This window comes from Lepidochelys kempii, chromosome 1, assembly GCF_965140285.1.
Source record: "Lepidochelys kempii isolate rLepKem1 chromosome 1, rLepKem1.hap1, whole genome shotgun sequence".
In the NCBI taxonomy this organism is placed as follows: Eukaryota; Metazoa; Chordata; order Testudines; family Cheloniidae; genus Lepidochelys; species Lepidochelys kempii.
In genome coordinates, this window is record NC_136380.1 from 123,479,996 (window position 1) to 123,501,912 (window position 21,917).

General features: G+C 41.4%; 1 protein-coding gene across 3 annotated transcripts in view; it reads right to left on the reverse strand.

Moving 5' to 3' along the window:
• The window catches only part of HERC2 (HECT and RLD domain containing E3 ubiquitin protein ligase 2), a 317,314-nt gene that overhangs the window by 33,251 nt on the left and 262,146 nt on the right, over positions 1-21,917 (reverse strand). For all 3 annotated transcript variants that reach the window (XM_073353148.2, XM_073353158.2, XM_073353169.2), the window contains exons 69-80: positions 18,022-18,213; positions 11,103-11,256; positions 10,228-10,335; positions 6,965-7,096; positions 6,480-6,638; positions 6,276-6,394; positions 5,715-5,840; positions 5,303-5,458; positions 4,992-5,107; positions 4,664-4,862; positions 2,260-2,474; positions 690-867 (exon numbers count right to left, since the gene is read on the reverse strand). In XM_073353148.2, the coding sequence (XP_073209249.2) occupies positions 690-867; positions 2,260-2,474; positions 4,664-4,862; positions 4,992-5,107; positions 5,303-5,458; positions 5,715-5,840; positions 6,276-6,394; positions 6,480-6,638; positions 6,965-7,096; positions 10,228-10,335; positions 11,103-11,256; positions 18,022-18,213 (1,854 nt within the window). The remainder of the gene's footprint in view (positions 1-689; positions 868-2,259; positions 2,475-4,663; positions 4,863-4,991; positions 5,108-5,302; positions 5,459-5,714; positions 5,841-6,275; positions 6,395-6,479; positions 6,639-6,964; positions 7,097-10,227; positions 10,336-11,102; positions 11,257-18,021; positions 18,214-21,917) is intronic.

A 21,917-nucleotide genomic window follows, 5' to 3' on the forward strand; every position in this document is an offset into this window, starting at 1 on the left:
AATACTGGTTAACAAAAACATTTTTCTCTTAACGGTATCTCGGTATTGGATTCCCAGAATTAAGTACACAATTCTACAACCAAAAAAAACCAGTTGCAATTGTTCTTATTGCTGAGCACTGCATTGACATTTTTTTCAAGCCGGAAGCGAGGCGGGAAGGGAAAGGAAGAGAAGGGAGTAGCGTGCGTAAGACAGAGTGGGATGCCTGCCCATTTTCAGAAAAAACAGGGAAGCACTGGTAGGACTTACAGCAGAGGAGCTATTGGTGAGGAGGCAACATATTTTATTGACTGGAGTAAGGGACAGAGCCTACTTGGATGGCTGAATTTTGTTCACGCGATCAGAAATTATTTCCATTTCTTGTATGGGAGGTCAATTTTTTTTTAAATCGTGTGTGTGGATGAGTTCCAATGGCTCCAGCCCTTATTATGGGATCAGCTGCTGCTGCATGCTTAGCATTTATTTGTTCCTCTGCTGCAATGCAGCTCCTTTACCAGTGCTTGCTGGCAAAGTTCTGTAATTGCATTTTATTTAACGCATTCCTCTCTCTTAAAATAGAATGGTAAGTTCATTCTCATTTTCTCTAAACATTTCTACCTTTATTCTTTACATGCAAAAATTTAAAAAAGCAAAATATTTAGAACAGACATTCAAACTGCAGGTCATTAATACCAATATCACCATCTCACCAGTTTGGGTTTTAGCTGATCCTCACTATCTCCATGCCCAAGGCGTCCGTATCTCCCTTTCCCCCATGTGTAAAGATCCCCTGCTGCAGTAATACATGCACTGTGTGCTCCACCAGCAGCGATGTCAACTACTTCTATCCCTCGCAAAGACTCAATTACACGAGGACGATCACAGGGACTGAAATATAATTGTTTAAACAGACAAAAAAAAAGGAATAAAATGCTCTGATTAAGTAACATACATAACTAGCAACTCTCTCAAGAATCCTTTTGCTCATTTTGAAATATTACTTGTTTCTTGTCATTTTCCTAACGAAAATAAGTTTGAAAAAAATCATTCAGAATAATCCTATTCGTATAGGTTCACACAGGCTAGAAGCATTTACTAACATATTTTATCAATGAGTTTCCATGTGCATAATTAAGGCTAAGATTTTGTATTTTTAATAAAAGTCATGGGCAATAATGAAAAATTCACAGAAGCCCATGACCTGTCCTTGACTTTTACTAAAAATATCCATGACAAAATGGGGAACCTGAGCAGCTGTGGGTGGCCTGGGAGGTCCAGGGACCTCAACCACCTGTGGGGTTTTGGAGCTGCAGGGTCCCCCTCCGCTAACAGCTCAGAGCTCCGGGGGTCCCCCTTTCCTCCCGTGGAGACAGAGAGCGGTGGGGGTCCCCTGCCACCTGCAGAAGCAAAGAGCAATGGGGGTTCCCTACTGCCCCTCCCTTCCTCCGTAGGCAGCAGGGGCCCTGCAGCCTGCACTGGCTGAAGTCACAGAAGTCTTTGGAAGTCACGGATTCCGTGACCTCTGTGACTAAATCACAGCTTTATGCATAATTGTGGATTATAAGCATACAGTCACTTACTGTGCAAGCATTCTGTTAACATTTTCATTTTGATTGTGAAGTATCACTTGAACACCTCAAAACTGTTCAGACTCCTTTGTGTCATTTCAGCTAATTTGTCCTACTACAACTTACCAGATAAAACCAACACAGTAGTAATGGCTTAATTAAAACAAAGGAGTCAAAACACTGATTCATTTTTGGAGATAAATGTTCACTAAAAATACAATTTAACATATTGCGATGAAATTGCTAGTGTAAAATGTACACTATCCCTACTAGATGGAATCAGAACTGCCATACTCTGTCATAATCCCTGTGCCTCTACCAGAGAATGGAGTTTCTCGTTCAGCTCAAGCAGTATGGGGCTTGTGCCTTTGGAGCAGGAGAAACTTAAATTTTAATCCCTGTAGTGCCATGAAGTTCCAAATAGCCAGAATGTGCAACCCACTGAGGTAGCCATGGATTTGTTACAATACAATATATAGCCAATAACAAAAATCAGAGTTTGACTACTTTTTTTTTCCCCCTAAAAATATTTTATTAAAGTATTGTACTGGCTTCTCTAGTTTCAAAAAAAGCCAATCCTTGTGTAGGTACAGAAAGCTAGGACTTTGATCTACCTATAGATTAGGAAATATTTGTACTATGCTTCAACTATATAAATCCCATTAATACATATGCATCAACGTTTCAACATAAAAGGTTTTCAAAATGTTACCTTCTGTTTCCATGACCCAGTTTACCATCTTCTGCCTCACCCCAAGAATAAACTTCTCCTTCTGAAGATAGTGCCAAACAGTGCTTTCCTCCTGAGTTCACAGCAACTTTCTTTATGAACACATGCTGAATGGATTCCAGTAATGTTGGTGTGGAAACTGATTCAGTCCCTCCAATTCCAAGCCTGCCACCTGCACCATATCCAGTGGCATAAAGCTTCAATGAATGAAAAAAGTGTATTTTATATTGTTAATTTCCTGGATAGGAACATTCATTTAAACTACATCTTACACTCAGTGCAATTAATTGTAGTATTCATTGCTTCCTTAGTGACACAAAGGACAGAAACATTCTTTGCACATCTGAATTTTCTTTCCTGGAAAGTACAGGATATATATACTTAGTGTAACTATATATATGGCTTTGTCTTTACACTTGATATCAGCAAGCTACATTAGTGCATAAGTTAAACTTCTCTTACGGGGAGAAGAGGGAACTTTCATGTGACTTAGTTTTAAGCAGCTGTTCTGAACTCAGAAGCTTTTTCCCCATGAACCATTTCGAAAGGATGTTTTAGCGCAAACTCTGTAGGCTTGCTAAGCAGTACTGATATACAGGCTTTTATTGTCCAAGAGGTTAATAATAGCTATGTATTACCCCGATATTTTAAGAGTCAGTTACACGCATTTACATGGTAGAAAGTAATTTTCTAAATTACCTTAAAAATTTAGTTTACACAAACTAGGCTTAAGAAAAAAAATTAAGGCATTCTCACAACTAAATTTTCCCTGTCTGTCTCTATTTCATGAATCTGATAGAAAAGCTGGCTAGATTGTCAGGCTCAAAGGGTAGTGATCAATGGCTCCATGTCTAGTTGGCAGCCGGTATCAAGTGGAGTGCCCCAAGGGTCGGTCCTTGGGACAGTTCTGTTCAATATCTTCATTAATGATCTGGAGGATGGTGTGGATTGCACCCTCAGCAAGTTTGCAGATGACACTAAACTGGGAGGAGAAGTAGATACGCTGGAGGGTAGGGATAGGATACAGAGGGCCCTAGACAAATTAGAGGATTGGGCCAAAAGAATTCTGATGAGGTTCAACAAGGACAAGTGCAGAGTCCTGCACTTAAGACGGAAGAATCCCATGCACCACTACAGACTAGGGACCGAATAGCTAGACAGTAGTTCTGCAGAAAAGGACCTAGGGGTTACAGTGGACGAGAAGCTGGATGTGAGTCAACAGTGTGCCCTTGTTGCCAAGAAGGCCAACGGCATTTTGGGATGTATAAGTAGGGGCATTGCCAGCAGATAGAGGGACGTGATCGTTCCACTCTATTCGACATTGGTGAGGCCATCTGGAGTACTGTGTCCAGGTTTGGGCCCCACACTACAAGAAGGATGTGGAAAAATTGGAAAACGTCCAGCGGAGGGCAACAAAAATGATTAGGGGACTGGAACACATGAGTTATGAGGAGAGGCTGAGGGGAACTGGGATTGTTTAGTCTGCGGAAGAGAAGAATGAGGGGGGATCTGATAGCTGTTTTCAAGTACCTGAAAGGGGGTTCCAAAGAGGAGGGATCTAGACTGTTCTCAATGGTAGCAGATGACAGAACGAGGAGTAATGGTCTCAAGTTGCAGTGGGGGATATTTAGGTTGGATATTAGGAAAAACTGTTTCACTAGGAGGGTGGTGAAACACTGGAATGCGTTACCTAGGAAGGTGGCGGAATCTCCTTCCTTAGAAGTTTTTAAGGTCAGGCTTGACAAAGCCCTGGCGGGGATGATTTAGTTGGGGATTGGTCCTGCTCTGAGCAGGAGGTTGGACTAGATGACCTCCTGAGGTCCTTTCCAACCCTGATATTCTATGATTCTATGACTGGCACAGTGTGATATTGAATGTCTGTGGGGTACTATCATACAATGAAGTATTAAGCCCACAGTTTCAACCTTAACTTTCAATTTCCTTGTTTTTGATTACATCACACAAATTAGATAGAATTAGATAGAAGAAAGGTTTAAATTCCTTTCCCCCATTAAGTTAAACTCTTGATCAACAGTTCTACAAACATGAAGCACATCAGCATTCCCATCAAGCAGAGTAGCCATTCAAAATAATGTTAATCATTTGTTGAGAAGCAGATGTCTGTGTTAAGGTCAGCACAGCCCTCTAAGCTTAGAGCTGGTAATATCTTCTGTACAGTGCAAAATGTTTCTTTAGTACAGTAGACAATTTTATTATACTAGGTGACTAGTTCACCCTGCCTGGCAGCTGCGTGGGGGCTTGTTTTGGTTTTGTTTAAATAAAAGTTTTGTAAACTTTCCATTGAGTCAACCAATCCCACTCACTCTGGCAGGCTGACGTTTGCCAGGGAAGTCTAACTTGAAGCATTATTTATTGTAACCCTTACCTTCCCATCAGCAGTCACAGCAAACAGAGTCTGTTCACCACCAATTAATTGCACAGGTCTAAGTGTGGCAAGGGCTTCACATGGAGTTGGAACTTTCACCTTTGCCCCTTCAATACCTCCAAGCTGTCCTCTATGATTATGACCCCAACCATAAATAGTTCCACTACCTCCAGCTGAAAGGGTCCAGTCATCTGGTCTCCTGCAGTTAATTCAAAGGAAAAGTGTGGAAGATTAAAAATGGAAGCTGTGATATGCTCAGCTTTTCATTCTAACACTCAATTTTGAAATGTCACAAGACCAGAACATTACAGCAGATTAACATAATAACCTGTTCATCCACTGCACAAGCTGTTCATCTTGCTCTCTCTTAAAGGCATCATGGCTCTCATGGAGAACATCCATATTCTCATTATCTGCCATTAATTCTCGGATTTTCTTTGCCACCTGCAATGTTATATTGGATTAGAAACCATTACTTAAAATACCGGTTACTCTTACTTAACACTTGGCATAAGTGTGTTTAAATCTCACCTATTTTCCTCCTCAGATTTAAGTATATTGTTAATACAGAGCTTCGTAATTAATTTTTTAGCACACCCACATGTTCTGCTACCCTTTATGAAAATACTTCTGCAGTACCTCATCAAGGAAAAGGCGAGGCAATGAAGTTCTCTTATCAAGAGCAACTGCAACCCTGGAGGCCATACAGTATCTTCTGAACCAAGCCCATTTGTGCGTCTCTGCACAGCAAGGAAGAGTGTCCAATTCTAGATCACAAGCAAGCGCCACGAGCACCTGCAAAAACAAAAACAAAAAAAGTTCTGAAGCTATCTTGCATTTTGGGTGCAACAGAGGTGTGATTTAGTTCAGTGACACTAAGCTCCAGTTGAAAATAAGCATGAATTCAGTGGACCCTTTACTAGATGCTCCTGATGTAGGATGTGGCAGTTTTCTGAAAGTGTCATTTTACTTTGTTTACCATACATGCTTGCCAACATAAAATTCCAACAGACCCATGCTACTTAATTATCCAATATTAGTATCTTGTTACCTTAAAGAAAGGGCTGTGAAGCAACTGCTTGCCACCTCTCACAATAGGGTCTTCATAGTCAAACTGCCGCTGCAAAGCTTCTGGAAGGCCTTTAACCAACGCAGCTAAAGCGCTGCCTGTGAAACTCTGGAAAAAAAACAACAAAAGGCAAAGTGAATATAGACACTTAATATACAACGTTAGAAAAGGGAAATTCTTACAGTAGTTGTGATGGAAAATTAATTGCAATTTGATAACCAATGTGGAACATGAGCTCCACCCAGCTGCTAACAGGCATGTGTCCGTATCACAAACGCCACCCTTCCTGGTAATTCCAGATGCAAAGAAGTAAACAGTAGAGAATATGAACTAATCTTCTGACCCTAAGTGAAGGCCCTCCAGAATACATTTGAAGCTAACAGGCAGGCTGGTGTGGGGAGGGCTGCCCACCTGTACTTTCCCTGTCTGTAACTAACTACAGATTTCAGTTATCAAGAGTTGTATCTGGCACCCTTCATGAGTATTACATTAATTTGAACATTTAACAAATTAGAGCAAGACGTTACTACTGATAATTCTTACCATAGTTCGTGTTTCGCCATCATTATCCCCTAGAATCCGGTTTATGTTAATAGATTGGCCAAACTCTGTTGTTAGCAGCTTCCGTAGCCTCTGCAAGGCCCACATTCTGTGTCCAGCAGCTAAAATGGCAAAAAGAAAACTTAAATTGCTTATAGTATAACTTTTACATCTAATCAACAGACTTCATTTTAAATTTGCACCTACCTAGGGCACTCAATTGAGCACATGCTGCAAGTGATGCTGCTAGGCGAGGAACTATACTCCTATTGGAAGCAAAATTCAAGCGGAAATCCAGCAAACATGTTACCAAATCCATCGATGGACAAGAAAGAATGCAGCGATCGGAAAGGAGGTCTTTAGGCCCTGTGAAAAAAAACTGTTAGCTTTTTTAGTCACTTAGTTATCATGAGAATCTTAGTAAGTGGCCTGAGATCTAACACGTTTAGCACTCACTATAAAACCAGTATTTCTAATCCAGGTAGTCATCTTTCTAAGGAGAGCATACTAAAACTGTATCCTCACTTATTTATGTATCTTGTTACTTTGTTGATGTATTCTCTTTTCTAAATAAACATGTATAAGTGGACAATGCAACCTTTGCTTATGAATATCTGAATCATGCAATAAATATAATTGTGAGAAGCAGGTCTGTAAATCCTCTCTCTCCTCCTACCATATATATGACTTACCTGCAGCTGGCATGATAGGATAAACAGTGAATCGCCATCCCCATCCATTCACAGAGCCATCACTGATAAACTTCCACTTTAATTCGTCTCCCGGAATTCGCAATTCACTAGACCAATCGGACCACTCACGACCTGTTACAGTGGGATAGTACATACACACATTTTCATCTATACTGATTAATGATTATTTCAGGCAAAGATAAAGTATCATATAACTACTAGATGTAAGTTGCTGTAAGTATTAGATGAATGTTTCTAGAAAAAAAAAGATCTGTAAATGAAGCACATTAATGGGTTTTAGCTATTTTACATGCACAAGACAAGATGCGATTTCGTGACAACACAACTTTGTTCCTGCTTGAAAAGCTCAATTTAAATTGCCATCTAAGAGATGCCTTCAGTTGTTTTAATACCAAAGTCAGTAAAAATTTCTGAAAGTCCACTTTCCTGTTGAAAAAATAAAAAGTTGGCAAAATGCAATCCATAACAATATACAAAATGAATTCACTATTTAGAATCTTTTCCTACTCTCACAGTTCAGGGCAACTGCACCTGTATTTCCCACCAGTGGTCCAGCACCCATTCTGAGGCTTCCAGATCCCCAGCGGTTGTCTTTCTAGATGGAGACCTACAACTCATTCCCTTCTAATCAGGTATTTCCAGGATGCACACTTCTCTGTCTTCACGGGGTTATTGCCAGCAGAGAGAGGCTTGTTCTCTCTGCAGAGACTGATAATAGTTATAAAGTACCACACAGTCCTTTTTATATAAGCCTATTTTATTCCTAAGACAAAAGTTCTACAGAGAAAACATTTAAAACAACAAGAGAACCTACACAATGCTAATAAGCTTACCAGAAATCACCCCACTTCTAACATGAAGTGCTCCTGCCAAAGCCCAACATCCCACCCAAGGGTTCTCTTTGTGGTGACAAGCTCATCACAGATTCAGCTCAGAACAAGTATATTCATAAACATGTTTAGTCCACCCTTTATACAGTTCAGGGGACTCTGACCTGGAGTTTCCAGAAGCAGGTAATTAGTACACAAAGGATCTCTCCTCCCAGTGCAAGGCTTCAAAAGGTTGGCTTCAGAGGAAAGAATTTGCTTTTCCCTCACCCCCACGTACTTCCTTTGAAACCTACTTCAAATGTATTGTACCAAAAAGCCCTCTGACATTCCTAATACCTTCCAGAGATTGCATTAAATCTGGTCTTCCTGCTAAAGAAGTTCCACATAACTCACAATAGTACAAAAACATTTACATTTTAATACAATGAATTCCAAAGATATTTACCATAATTCAATAAAATTGAACTCAACTGAATGAGATTTGTTCACAATATTGCATATCTGTGTCAACCACCATTAAGCAACTTAAATATAGTACTAAAACAATCATTATAAAACTTGTGTGCAAATTGGTATGAGATCCAATGTGAAGGCATGCCTTCCTGCTCCCTACATTTACGCAGACACATGTCCCAGTTTGAATAACCTGGGTTTAGGGAGATGGTGGAGATCAGAAGGCCCACGCCATTACACAGATTCAAACTGCCCCATAAAATGGACTTCTCGTCTTGGAGGAAGGGTCAGCAGAAATGGTAGCCATCATGATCCATAGCTTGCCCATACTTTAAATGTCACACTTGATGAGAGTGAGAAAGGAAAATACCACATGGATGAGTAAACAAAAGAAGAAAACTGACAGATACTGGATATATGATTTGATCCAAGGAAAGGGGGAGGGGAAATGAAAGAAGGAGGAGGAGAAGAAAGAGCAAGTGATAGAATTTAAAAACTCTCCAGCCTGTGCCCAGATTTTATTTAAAGCACTTGAGACCAGAAAGATTTGCCTTTAATGCAGTAAAACCCATATTTCCAGAATGTTAAAATTCTTACAAAGAAAAAAAAACCCTAGCACTCCTGTTATATAAATACTGTTTCACATTATGTTTAGATTCATTAAAAATAAATAGCTTGGTTATACAGAAAATTGTACACAACACATACTATGGCATAAATGCCAATGGCATTTTGGGATGTATAAGTAGGGGCATAGCGAGCAGATCAAGGGACGTGATCGTTCCCCTCTATTCGACATTGGTGAGGCCTCATCTGGAGTACTGTGTCCAGTTTTGGGCCCCACACTTCAAGAAGGATGTGGATAAATTGGAGAGAGTCCAGCGAAGGGCAACAAAAATGATTAGGGGACTGGAACACATGAGTTATGAGGAGAGGCTGAGGGAGCTGGGATTGTTTAGCCTGCAGAAGAGAAGAATGAGGGGGGATTTGATAGCTGCTTTCAACTACCTGAAAGGGGGTTCTAAAGAGGATGGCTCTAGACTGTTCTCAATGGTAGCAGATGACAGAACGAGGAGTAATGGTCTCAAGTTGCAGTGGGGGAGGTTTAGATTGGATATTAGGAAAAACTTTTTCACTATGAGGGTGGTGAAACACTGGAATGCGTTACCTAGGGAGGTGGTAGAATCTCCTTCCTTAGAGGTTTTTAAGGTCAGGCTTGACAAAGCCCTGGCTGGGATGATTTAACTGGGAATTGGTCCTGCTTTGAGCAGGGGGTTGGACTAGATGACCTTCTGGGGTCTCTTCCAACCTTGATATTCTATGATTCTATGAACCATTTGGGGATGTAACAGTAAAATGAGCATTTACATTTGATCTTAAGGCACAGGCAGGGAAACATATTTTACAAATCACAACAGAATTACCAAGCGACAAATTAAAAAGTAAAACAAATTAAAGAGTAGGTTTCAATCCTGCCCCAAAACAATTACCCACATGCTGCCAGCTTACACTGGTCTTTATACATAGAGGTTAGAATGTTAAAACAGATTTTAAATGTGGAGTCTATCAAAAATAATTTAGGCTGCAGATTAAAATTGAAATTCTTCTATAAAATACACGACTATTTACACTTTAGAAATTACTTTGCATATATGCACAAATATTAAAAGTTGCTTCTGTTAAATAATTACCAGAATCTACATGCGTTTTAGTAATGGTTATGCATGATTCAGAAATAATTTAATGTATTGAGACAACTGCTTAAATTTTTTAAATTTTGTTAATTAAAAAACACTGTAAATCAATATTTGATATGTATTTTTCTAGCCTATTCTCCACCTAAAATAAACCTATACAATTTGCAATACAATAAGAGTATATTTCATCCAACATTCAACAATAAGCTAAGCTAAGCACTTAAGGAAAAATAAAGCAAATATAACATTTGATTCTCATCACCTGATCGGACTGAAACTATCCTGTTGACGCCATCCATTATGGTCAGAGGGTCATGGCGCCGCTCTGTAGAACACTGGCGATCAAATTCTACTCTGAGTCCCTCGGCACCTGACAAGTAACAAAGCACTTTATATAATTAAACAATAAGTAAAATGGGGAAAATGTAAGCTTTTAAAAGTCCAATGATTTAAAACATTGTTTGGATTGTTCTATGATGATCAAGCTAGAACATAGCTATTTTCTACTAAGATAATTATTTGCCTATAATTGCCTTGAAAGTATTACACAGTGTAGACCCACACACCACTCATGAATTTGGGCCAACTGTACATGACAATGTTCAAAACACTCCAAACCTTACGTGATCTGTTAAAGCATGTCAGAGCAAAGCATACCTGCAAGCTGAGGCAAAATGGCTAACAGCATCAGAAGTCTAACTTTTGGACAGTATTAAATCAATTCAATATGAAACCACAATGCACAGAGAAAAATTATAGTCTAATAGTTAAGACCAAGGACAAAGAAATTAGTTTATTTCTGGCCCTGATAAAAATTTACTATGTGATTATGGGCAAGCTGTTCCCAATGTCCTAATGAAACAACAATTAGAAGTGATCTACAGCTGCAGAGCAGCAGTGTACCAAATCCAGTACTGCCCAGAGAACCTGAATGCACGAAGAATACATTTAACAGGTTCAAGAAAGGTTATTTATTATAACAGGTATGTAAAACTACCCAATTTACTTGAACATTTTAGTGAAGATTCAAAATGAATTGTTGTAAACTGAATCTAAGTGTCTGTTCCTCCAAATGTGCATAATGTTAAGTAACTGGATAATTTCTCCTCTCATATAAATCTTATCAGTATTCCCTACCTGGTATTTTTACAGTGCCACTAGTTGAAGTATCATCTGTATATGGATGGCTACTTTCCACCACCACTGGCTGCGAAGAAAGACGACCACTTTGCGAGTCTGTAGCCACATCTTCTAACTCTGTAACACACAGCTCCAACAACATGTCAGCAACCTAAAAAAATACATCTCAACTGATTATACATGTCTTCATAAAGAAACCAATTCAGTCTTCTAGAAAAAATTGATAATGAGAGTAAGCCCTGATCCCCATCTTATCCACTACATTGGTGTCTTATCCACTACATTCCAATATTCCAACTGAAAAGGTATGAATAAATGAAATAAGCCTCTCTTTCAGTTATTACAGCAATGCAACAAGTAAATATCACGTTAAACGTAAAATAGGCAAGAAAAATAAGTTTAAAATGCCCATTCAACAAACAAATGAAAACATCAAACTTAAGTGTTAAGATAACTGAATGCTAAAATATGCTAATACAAGCGGTTCTCAACCGGGGGGTCCACAAGCCCTTTCAAGGGGGCTGCGGGGCCCTGCAGCTGAAACCCAGAGCCTGATCCCTGGCGCTCCCTGCAGGGCTGACGCCAGGAGGTGGGAAGTCAGAAGCAGACAGAGCAGCACAGCTGCTGCTCTGGATCGTGACATGGAACAGGCAGATGCAGCACTCCCTTAACTCCTGCTGCTGCTGTTGCCCGGGGCTGAAGTTGCCCCCTCAGCTCCCACCCCCCTTTACTCCCACAGAGGCAGCCAGTAAGAGCCACCCAGGTGGGGGGACCCAGCTCCATGGCTGGCATAGCCCTCCGGGAACCAGGACTGCAGGGGAGCTCTCCCGGCACACAGTCCCTACGCTACCCCTCTCCCTACACCCTGAGCTACCCTCCATGCTTGCACACAGCCCCTAGCTATCCACTCCCTACACCCTGAGCTATGCTCCTGCCCGCACAGAGCTGGCTCAAATCCTGCTGGCCTCTGCAACCCCCCTCAAAATAGATTCATAGATACTCAGGTCAGAAGGGACCATGATGATCATTTAGTCTGACCTCCTGCACAACGGAGGCCACAGAATTTCACCCACCCACTCCTGCGAAAAACCTCACCTATGTCTGAGCTATTGAAGTCCTCAAATCATCCTTTAAAAACTTCAAGGTGCAGGGAATCCTCCAGCAAATGACCCATACCCCATGCTACAGAGGAAGGTGAAAAACCTCCAGGGCCTCTTCCAATCTGCCCTGGAGGAAAATTCCTTCCCGACCCCAAATATGGTGATCAGCTAAACCCTGAGCATATAGGCAAGATTCACCAGCCAGATACTACAGAAAATTCTTTCCTGGGTAACTCAGATCCCACCCCATCCCCCACTGGGTCCTGGAGTTTTTACATCATGTTGGGGGGGCCCCCCTCCGGAAAAAAAAGGTTGAGAACTCCTGCTAATACCACTTCAGCACTAAGATGTTAACTGACAAAATACAGGAACATAATGGGTTAAAGTTCTATAACCTTCCATCTGTGCCACAGTGAATTGGGTCTGACTATTTCACTACATGGCCACATAAAGGCATACAAAAATATGACAGCTCGGCAATATTTATTGCAAACACATGGGCCAGTATAAAAACAGAATTGTTTGAGTCACATTATTACAAACCATTCAACTATTCAAACTATCATTAACTCTATAAATGGTAACATTAATGATATTTGTACAAACTAGTTAACCCTACAATGAACAACTAATTCCATGTAGCTGATAACACTGAAAAAGTGAGAAAAGCAGCACAGAGGCAGACAACCAGGAAGACAGGGCAGGTGCAGAGGAGGGGATTTCTTTCAATGATCTCAGAGAACTGGGAGGACCAGGGAAGTAAAAGAGCACTTGTTATGGAGCTGGGAGCAAGAAAAGGAAGTAGAGAAAGACAGGAGCTGAGTTTCTTATGTTCTATTTGTGTCATCCACAATGAGATTTAATATTTCAGAACTATGTTTGATACTTTAAGACCCATGTAACTTAAGCTGATTCATCTCACCCAAGTATACAACCTTAGGAATGTCTGAATCCTTTGCAAAGTGAGTCGTATAGATGTCAGCTATGTCTTGAATATATTGGTAGTAAGTTACTATAGCTCTCTCTCTCTTCCCCTTTAGTCAGGAAGCAATCACTATTCCCCTACACATGACATCTAGGATTTTAGTAATCCCCTCTTCACTTATACCAGACATTAGTTCCTGAAAGGAACTAAAGGCAATGGGAGATCAATATCTACTTCCCAAAGCATGAACTATAGTCTAGTGGTTCTCAACCAGGGGTATGTGTACCTCTGGGGGTACACAGAGGTCTTCCAGGGAGTACATCATCTAGATATTTGCCTTGTTTTACAATAGGCTACACAAAAAGCACTAGCGAAGTCAGTACAAACTAAATTTTCATATGGACAGGGGCTGGTTTTTACTACTCTATAGACTATACACTGAACTGTGAGTACTATATTTCTATTCCAAATTATTTTTATAACTTTATGGTAAAAATGAGAAAGAAAACAATTTTTCAGTAATAACGTGCTGTGACACTTATGTATTTTTATTTCTGATTTTGTAAGCAAGTAGTTTTTAAAGTGAGGTGAAACTTGGGGGTACATAAGACAAATCAGATTCCTAAAATGGGTACAGTAGTCTGGAAAGGTTGAGAGCCACTGGTCTAAGAAACCTCAAAAACCACAGAATAAGGAATAAGACGTGTAAACGAAGTTTTCAGACAATCAATTATTACTCACTCAGAAAAGGGCCACCCATGATCCACATGTAGCTAGAGCTTCCCATCTCACTGTCTATCTACAGAGAATCCCAGGAGTTGGCAAACAAAGATTAACACCTTGCTTTTACTGTGTAGAGTGAAAAGAAAAGGAGTACTTGTGGCACCTTAGAGACTAACCAATTTATTTGAGCATAAGCTTTCGTGAGCTACAGCTCACTTCATCCGATGAAGTGAGCTGTAGCTCACGAAAGCTTATGCTCAAATAAATTGATTAGTCTCTAAGGTGCCCTTCATCCGATGAAGTGAGCTGTAGCTCACGAAAGCTTATGTTCAAATAAACTGGTTAGTCTCTAAGGTGCCACAAGTACTCCTTTTCTTTTTGCGAATACAGACTAACATGGCTGTTACTCTGAAACCTGTGTAGAGTGAGTTAAGCATTAGAGATGGTGGCAGCTATGAATTGTTTAAGGAACAGTTTGCTGAGAGACCCAGAAAACTAATTGTTCTAGATATCAAACTTCCTGATACCCAAATAAAATCAAACCAACTAGTTTCATCCCGAATAAGAAACTGCACATTTGTCTGCTTCATGAATCAAAGGCACCATCCCTCTCCATATGTGGATAACCCATCTTGTTTCTTCGAATAAATGTTTCTTGTTCATTTCTAAATTCTGAAGGCTGTGAAATACTTATATATAAAATAAAATAAATATGAACTACATCCAATAAAAGAAGAGCAACTATAAAGGACTGTTGAACTCTAGAAAGGATACGAATCATATAGCACACGGAAAGGATTCTAAATATAAGCACCTATCCAATGCGTAATTTTGAAATAATAAAAGAAATGGCTGAAGGAGGGGGAACTACAAATAATAGTAGTGGTTAATAGAGAAGTATAATCCTTGAAATAAATTAAACAAAAAACCTCTGACTCTGAAAGAGGATGAACATATGTTATACCCTGACATTTATTTGTTACTGACAGAAGAAGCAGAGAAACAGAGAGCCAATATGGCAAGTAAGCAACAACAACAAAAAATAGTGGCCACCTTCCAACAAACCCCAAAAGAGTACAGAAACTTAGACATTGCGTGGGACTCCACAAAAGCAGAATCAAAATCTAGAAGTGTTATCACACTCTTGAACTGGGTCTCTCCAATCCCAAGGTTCACAAGACTGAGAAGAAGTCACGAAGTTTCACTTCTCTTGGTGTTTTTTAATATAAATAACTGAAAGCTATTTTGAGTTCACACTCCTTCTACCGAGAACTCAAGCAACCCTATTTTGGATTTTAACTAAGCGATGCCATATATCTGCTTCTACTTTGTAAATCCAAGTACATTTGCCTAAGAGAACCTCAAACTATAACTTTATGCAATTGTATTGATGTTTTAAACTAAACAGAACAAACAGGAAAAAACATGTTCATAAGCGCCTTAAAATAAGCACATTCTTCCTGCCAAATTAAGTGTAAAAATGTAATAAGAAAAGCCAAAAATGAGTTTGAAAAACAGCTAGCCAAAAACTCAAAAGGTAATAACAAAATGTTTTTTAAGTACATCAGAAGCAGGAACCATGCTGAACAACCAGTGGGACCCCTGGAAGATCGAGATACAAAAGGAGCACTTAAAGATGATGAAGTCATTGCAGAGAAACTAAATGAATTCTTTGCTTCAGTCTTCACGGCTGAGGATGTTAGGGAGATTCCCAAACCTGAGCCGCCTTTTGTAGGTGACAAATCTGAGGAACTGTCTCAGACTGAGGTGTCGCTAGAGGAAGTTTTGGAATTGAGAAACTTAACAGTAACAAGTCACCGGGACCAGATGGCATTCACCCAAGAGTTCTGAAACAACTCAAATGTGAAATTGCGGCACTATTAACTATGCTTTGTAACCTGTCCTTTAAATCAGCTTCTGTACCCAATGACTGGAAGATAGCTAATGTAATGCCAATATTTAAGAAGGGCTCTAGAGGGGATCCCAGCAATTACGAACTGGTAAATGTAACGTCAGTACCGGGCAAATTAGTTGAAACAATAGTAAAGAATAAAATGGTCAGACACATAGAAGAACATAAATTGTTGGGCAAAAGTCAACATGGTTTCTGTAAAGGGAAATCATGTCTTACTAATCTATTAGAGTTCTTTGAAGGGGTCAACGAATATGTGGACAAGGGGGATCCAATGGACATAGTGTATTTAGATTTCCAGAAAGCCTTTGACAAGGTCCCTCACCAAAGGCTCTTACGTAAATTAAGTTGTCATGGGATAAGAGGAAAGATCCTGTCATTGATTGAGAACTGGTTAAAAGACAGAGAACAAAAGGTAGGAATAAATGGTAAATTTTCAGAATGGAGAGAGTAACTAGTGGTGTTCCCCAACTGTCAGTCCGATGACCAATCCTATTCAATTTATTCATAAATGACCTGGAGAAAGGGGTAAAAAGTGAGGTGGCAAAGTTTGCAGATGATACTAAACTGTTCAAGATAGGTAAGACCAAAGCAGACTGTGAAGAACTTCAAAAAGATCTCACAAAACTAAGTGATTGGGCAACAAAATGGCAAATGAAATTTCATGTGGATAAATGTAAAGCAATGCACATTGGAAAAAATAACCCCAACTATACATACAATACGATGGGGGCTAATTTTGCGACAACTAATCAGAAAGAGATCTTGGAGTCACCACGGATAGTTCTCTGAAGACTCCATGCAGTCTGCAGCAGCAGTCAAAAAAAACAAACGGAATGTTAGGAATCATTAAAAAAGGATAGAGAGTAAGACGGAGAATATCTTATTGCCCTTATATAAATTCATGGTATGTCCACATTTTAAATACTGCGTACAGATGTGGTTTCCTCATCTCAAAAAATATATACTGGTGAGAAAAGGTTCAGAGAAGGGCAACTAAAATGATTAGGGGTTTGGAACAGGTCCTGTAAGCGGAGAGATTAAAGAGGCCAGGACTTTTCAGCTTGGAAAAGAGGAGACTAAGGCGGGATATGATAGAGGTATATAAAATCATGAGTGGTGTAGAGAAAGTGAACAAGGAAAAGTTATTTACTTGTTCCCATAATTTAAGAACTAGGGGCCACCAAATGAAATTAATGGGCAGCAGGTTTAAAATAAATAAAAGGAAGTTCCTCTTCACACAGCGCAGTCAACCTGTGGAACTCCTTTCCTGAGGAGGTTGTGAAGGCTAGGACTATAACAGGGTTTAAAAGAGAACTGGATAAATTCACGGAGGTTAAGTCCATTAATGGCTATTAGACAGGATGGGTAAGGAATGGTGTCCCTAGCCTCTGTTCGTCAGAGGGTGGAGATGGACGGCAGGAGAGAGGTTCACTGTTAGGTTCACTTCCTCTGGGGCACCTGCCATTGTCCATTGTCGGTAGACAGGATACTGGGCTGGATGGACCTTTGGTCTGACCCAATATGGCCATTCTTATGTTCTTACTAGAGAGAAATACTTAACTGTAACTCATTTACCGAATTGATAACTGATGGTTAAAAGTAAATGTAATAAGAAATCTTATTGATTTGTATTGTTCCTTAGTATAGCTACTGGGCCCCAACACTGGCCTATGTTAATTGCTTACAAAACTGCATGTGTGTTTTTTGTTCAGTACATGCCTGGAATGTTTGGTGTATCTAAACGAACTGTTGGTTATATACACCTACATGGTAGGTAGTGAATTAATAAACTTGTTGATTAAGAATAACCAAATGTCTGGCTTTGTAAACAACTCTCCAAGACAAATGTAGATCTGAAATGAACCCAGAGTCAAGTTAATAACCCAGTGCTTCCTGGACTCATTTAAAAAGGGGTTATCCTAACTCAATTCCATTCCAGTACTGGCTAGAATATTTATCAAATTGGCAAATCTAGTTTGTTATATTTCAGCTTTGAAATCTAACTGGTACCATGGTCAATTTATAATATTGACTCTCATTGATTTTTACAGCAAACAGCTATATTAATTTGGTATTCCAATAAAACGTATATGGACTCTTATATCAGTAGAAGATAATTATTATAGTTTTCATGTTTGTAAAAACCTATGTCTTCAGAACCTATATCTTCAACGACTAGGAGTCACCTCAATAGAATGAGAAAGAAGGGAGGATAGTTAAAATTTAGTAACAACAAAAATCACTTTGACTGACCTGTGGATATGCAGTGCCCATTCCAGACAGCACAGCGGAAAGAACATCCTTTCCCTTCTCACCAGCCCTGGTGGAGACAGCAAGCTTCAGCAGGTCAACCATGACTCGTGTGTCATCCGGTACTAAAAGACTAGTGAACTCATCTAAATGTTGGGGTTCAGGACCAGATACTTTACTTTGGCTTTCCACATCCTGAAAGAGAAATTGAAGAAACATATAATACATGATGATGGAGGATGGAAGAAAGATTTTATATAACAAACTGAGTTAACTTGCCTAAAAAACCCCAGCATGGTCACTAACCTGTTCTGTAACTTGTTCTTTGAGATATGTTGCACATGTCCATTCCGCTTCAGATGTGTGCACACCCTGTGCACTCGTGTTACAGACTTTCCCTTAGAGGTATCCTCATCAGGGCAGCCCATGCACCCCTGCTGCCTCCTACTGCTGCACAATGGCACATAGGGTAGAGCCACCTTGATCCTCCTCACTTCCTTCTTACCACACAGATTTCAACAGTGAGGGGAAGGAGAGGGGGTCGTGGAATGGACATGTGCAACATCTCACAGAACAACAGTTACAGAACAAGTTAGTAACCAGTTTTTCCTTAAGTGATTGCATGTGTTCATTGTGTTTCAAGTCTCTCTCAAGCAGGTCAATCAGGAGGTGGGATCAGAGTCGAACTGAATAATCACAGAAGGACTAAATGTCCAAATCTCATATCTCCAGACTGTTGAGAGATGGCATTAGAATCAGAAGTATGTACTGATGACCAAGTTGCATCTCTACAAACATCCACTACAGGCACATGAGCTAGAAAGGCTGCAGAGGCCGAGATCTTGTTGAACATGCCAACATCCTGTTTGGGGAAGTTACATTGGTCATGTCAGGTTTCAGAGTAGCAGCCGTGTTAGTCTGTATTCGCAAAAAGAAAAGGAGTACTTGTGGCACCTCAGAGACTAACCAATTTATTTGAGCATAAGCTTTCGTGAGCTACAGCTTACTTCATCGGATGCATTGTGTCATAGCACAATCATATACAGGAGGAAATCCACAATAAGATTCTTTGAGATGAGACTGGAATGCCCTTCATCCTGCCTGCAACTGCCACAAACAGTTGTGAAGATGGCCTATGGTTTAGTCCTATCCAAGTAAAATGCTAATGATCACCTAACATCAAGTGTGTGGAGAATGAGGATCAGGGAAGAATGTTGGTAAGTATATTGCCTGACTGATATGGAAGTGAGAAACTACTCTGGTGAGAAATTTTGGATGAAGGTGAAGATATACCTTTTCCTTGTAGAAGATACCTGGTGGATTAGATACCAGGGCTCTCAATTCCCTCACTCTTCTTGCAGAGATAATTGCCACCAAAACTTACTTGAAAGATGAAGCAACGAACAGAGAGCAGGCAGTTCAAAGGGCAAGGTGGGGGTGTATAATAATGTTCAAATCCCCATAAGGGGACATACCACCTCCTTTCAGTCCTCTTAGCTGTGTGAGGCAGGGAAGATGGTTTTTGCCACAATACTTTAGTGGGCTCCCAAACAGCTTCATTTATGGGCAGCGCCACTCAAGGCAGCCTCACAGATGCCAAAATGTCAACCAATCTACCTGAGCTCTCCTGAACTACTTCCATCTGTATATCAGGGTGGAAGCCATTCTCTTAACGAGGTTCTCTTATAATCATCCAGAAAAGGTGAGAACGCACTAGACACTATCACCTCATCAAGCGATGAGGAGGAGCAACCCAAGGCTGGCTGAAATGGCACTTCTCCCAATTCCTCCAAAGTGAGATTCACTGAGGTAGACTCTTCAAGTTCCATGCTGAGCTCAGTACCAGGAGTGGCTTCTTGCTGATGCAAAGAGTGATCACAGTACCTACAGGAGCAGGAAGGGCGAGAAGAGGAGGAACTGGAGCTGGACGGAAATGCCCACTGGCTGCAATACAGTTGCTGATATGGCATTGGAGTCCAATTTTTTTCCTGACCAAGGCTCCCGACTGAACAACCAACATGGAGCCTCTACTGGACACCAGCAGTGAAAACCTCTCATAGCAGAGTGATGTTTTACGAGACACGGCTGTGACACAAAATCCAATTTCTGACTCAGACAACAAACCCAAGTCATTCAATGAGGGAGGTGCCGGGCTTCTCGGTGCTGGGAGCAGTGATGGGAGTCTGGAGAGGATGGCACTGGAGAAATTATAGTCAGTTTGCTCCTCAACTGCACCGCACAAAGGGGTATCAGAGCATTCGAAGGTGCCCATGGTACTGGGTGCTGAACTCTAGCAGTCAGCAAGTCCATTTGGGTGTCTGTTGGTATTGGATGAAGTGTTCCTTGAACCACCAGTACCAACAGACTCAGCTGATCACTTGCCACGACATAAGTCTCAGGTGTTGATAGCAAATGGAGAGCCTCTTGGTGCTGCTGATGAAAAAGACGGTGCTTCCTTATAGCCAATTTCAACAGCATCCGCACCTGAGTTAGCGACCCCACCGAAGGTTCTACCTGCCCCAAAAACAAAACTGCTTGGCACTACGTGCCCTCTACCCAGCTTCTCAGCTTGACTGCTCGACACTGGTGCTGGCGACCTCAATATCCAGGACAATGCCATTCCTCAGTGCAGTCTTCTAATGTTTCTTCTTCAGTACTGGAGAAGGAGATCAATGTCGGGACTCTGCCAGGCCAGGAGGAGCACTAGTAACCAAAGTCCCTGCAGATTTCACCCCTGTCCCTGATGTGTGCTTCTCTGAGGCACTTCAGAAACCTGGAGTGCAGGTCCCTGCTGGCATCAGCTTCATGCATGCATTGCAAGGTTTAAAGCAGTGGTCTCCAATCTTTTTAAGCAGAAGATCACTTCTTCAATTTAAGGACAATGCAGGATCTACCCCGCCCCTTCCTCGAGGCCCCACCCCTTCCCCAAAGCCCCGACCACTCCATCTCCCCCTCTCTCTGTTGCTCACTCTCCCCCACCCTCACTCACTTTCACCAGGCTGGGGAAGGGGGTTGGTAGGGGGTGCGGTCTCTGGGCTGGGGCTAAGGGGTTTATAGTGTGGGAGAGGGCTTCAGGCTGAGCCTGAGGCAGAGGGTTGGGGTGCAGGAGTGGGTGAGAGGTGCAAGCTCTGGGAGGGGGCTCAGGGGTGGGGCAGGGGCTTGGGATGCAGGAGGAGGTTTGGGGTGCTGGCTCCGAGAGGGGGGTTGGGGTGCAGGCTCTTGCCGGGTGGCAGTTACCTCAGGTGGCTCCTGTTCAGCAGCGCGGCGGGGCTAAGGCAGGCTCCCTGACTGCCCCGGCGCCATGCAGCTCCCGGAAGGGGCCAATGCGCCCCTGCAGCCCCTGGCCACAGTTCCCCGTTCCCAGCCAATGGGAACTGCAGGGGTGGCGCCTGCAGAGATGGGCAGCACGTGGAGACTCCTGCCTCCCATTCCCCCAGGGCTGCACTGGGAGCAGCATGGGGCCAGAGCAGGCCAAGAACCTGCCTTAGCAGCAGCCCCACCACATAACTGGACTTTTAGTGGCCAGAGATCGCAATTGACTGGAAGAATGTTCAGGATCGACCGGTTGGTGACCACTGGTTTAAAGTCTGGGGACTGAGGCATGCCACAGCACTGGGCATCGATACCCAGAACCACTGGGAACCAAAATGTAAATTATATACACTAGTAAAAGAAAAAAATAAACCTACACTTCAGTAAGGCGACGCAACGAGTACCAACTATATACAACAGAAAGACTCAGAAAGAGGGAAACACTTGTGGTAACAAGTTAGCACGCTCTGACAATCACCACAGGTGGTAAGAAGGAAAAGATGGGAATTGGTTCTACCCTTTGGAGCATCATGCAGCAGCACAACACAACAGAGTACACATGTGCCATCCCAATGGGTACAGCTGAG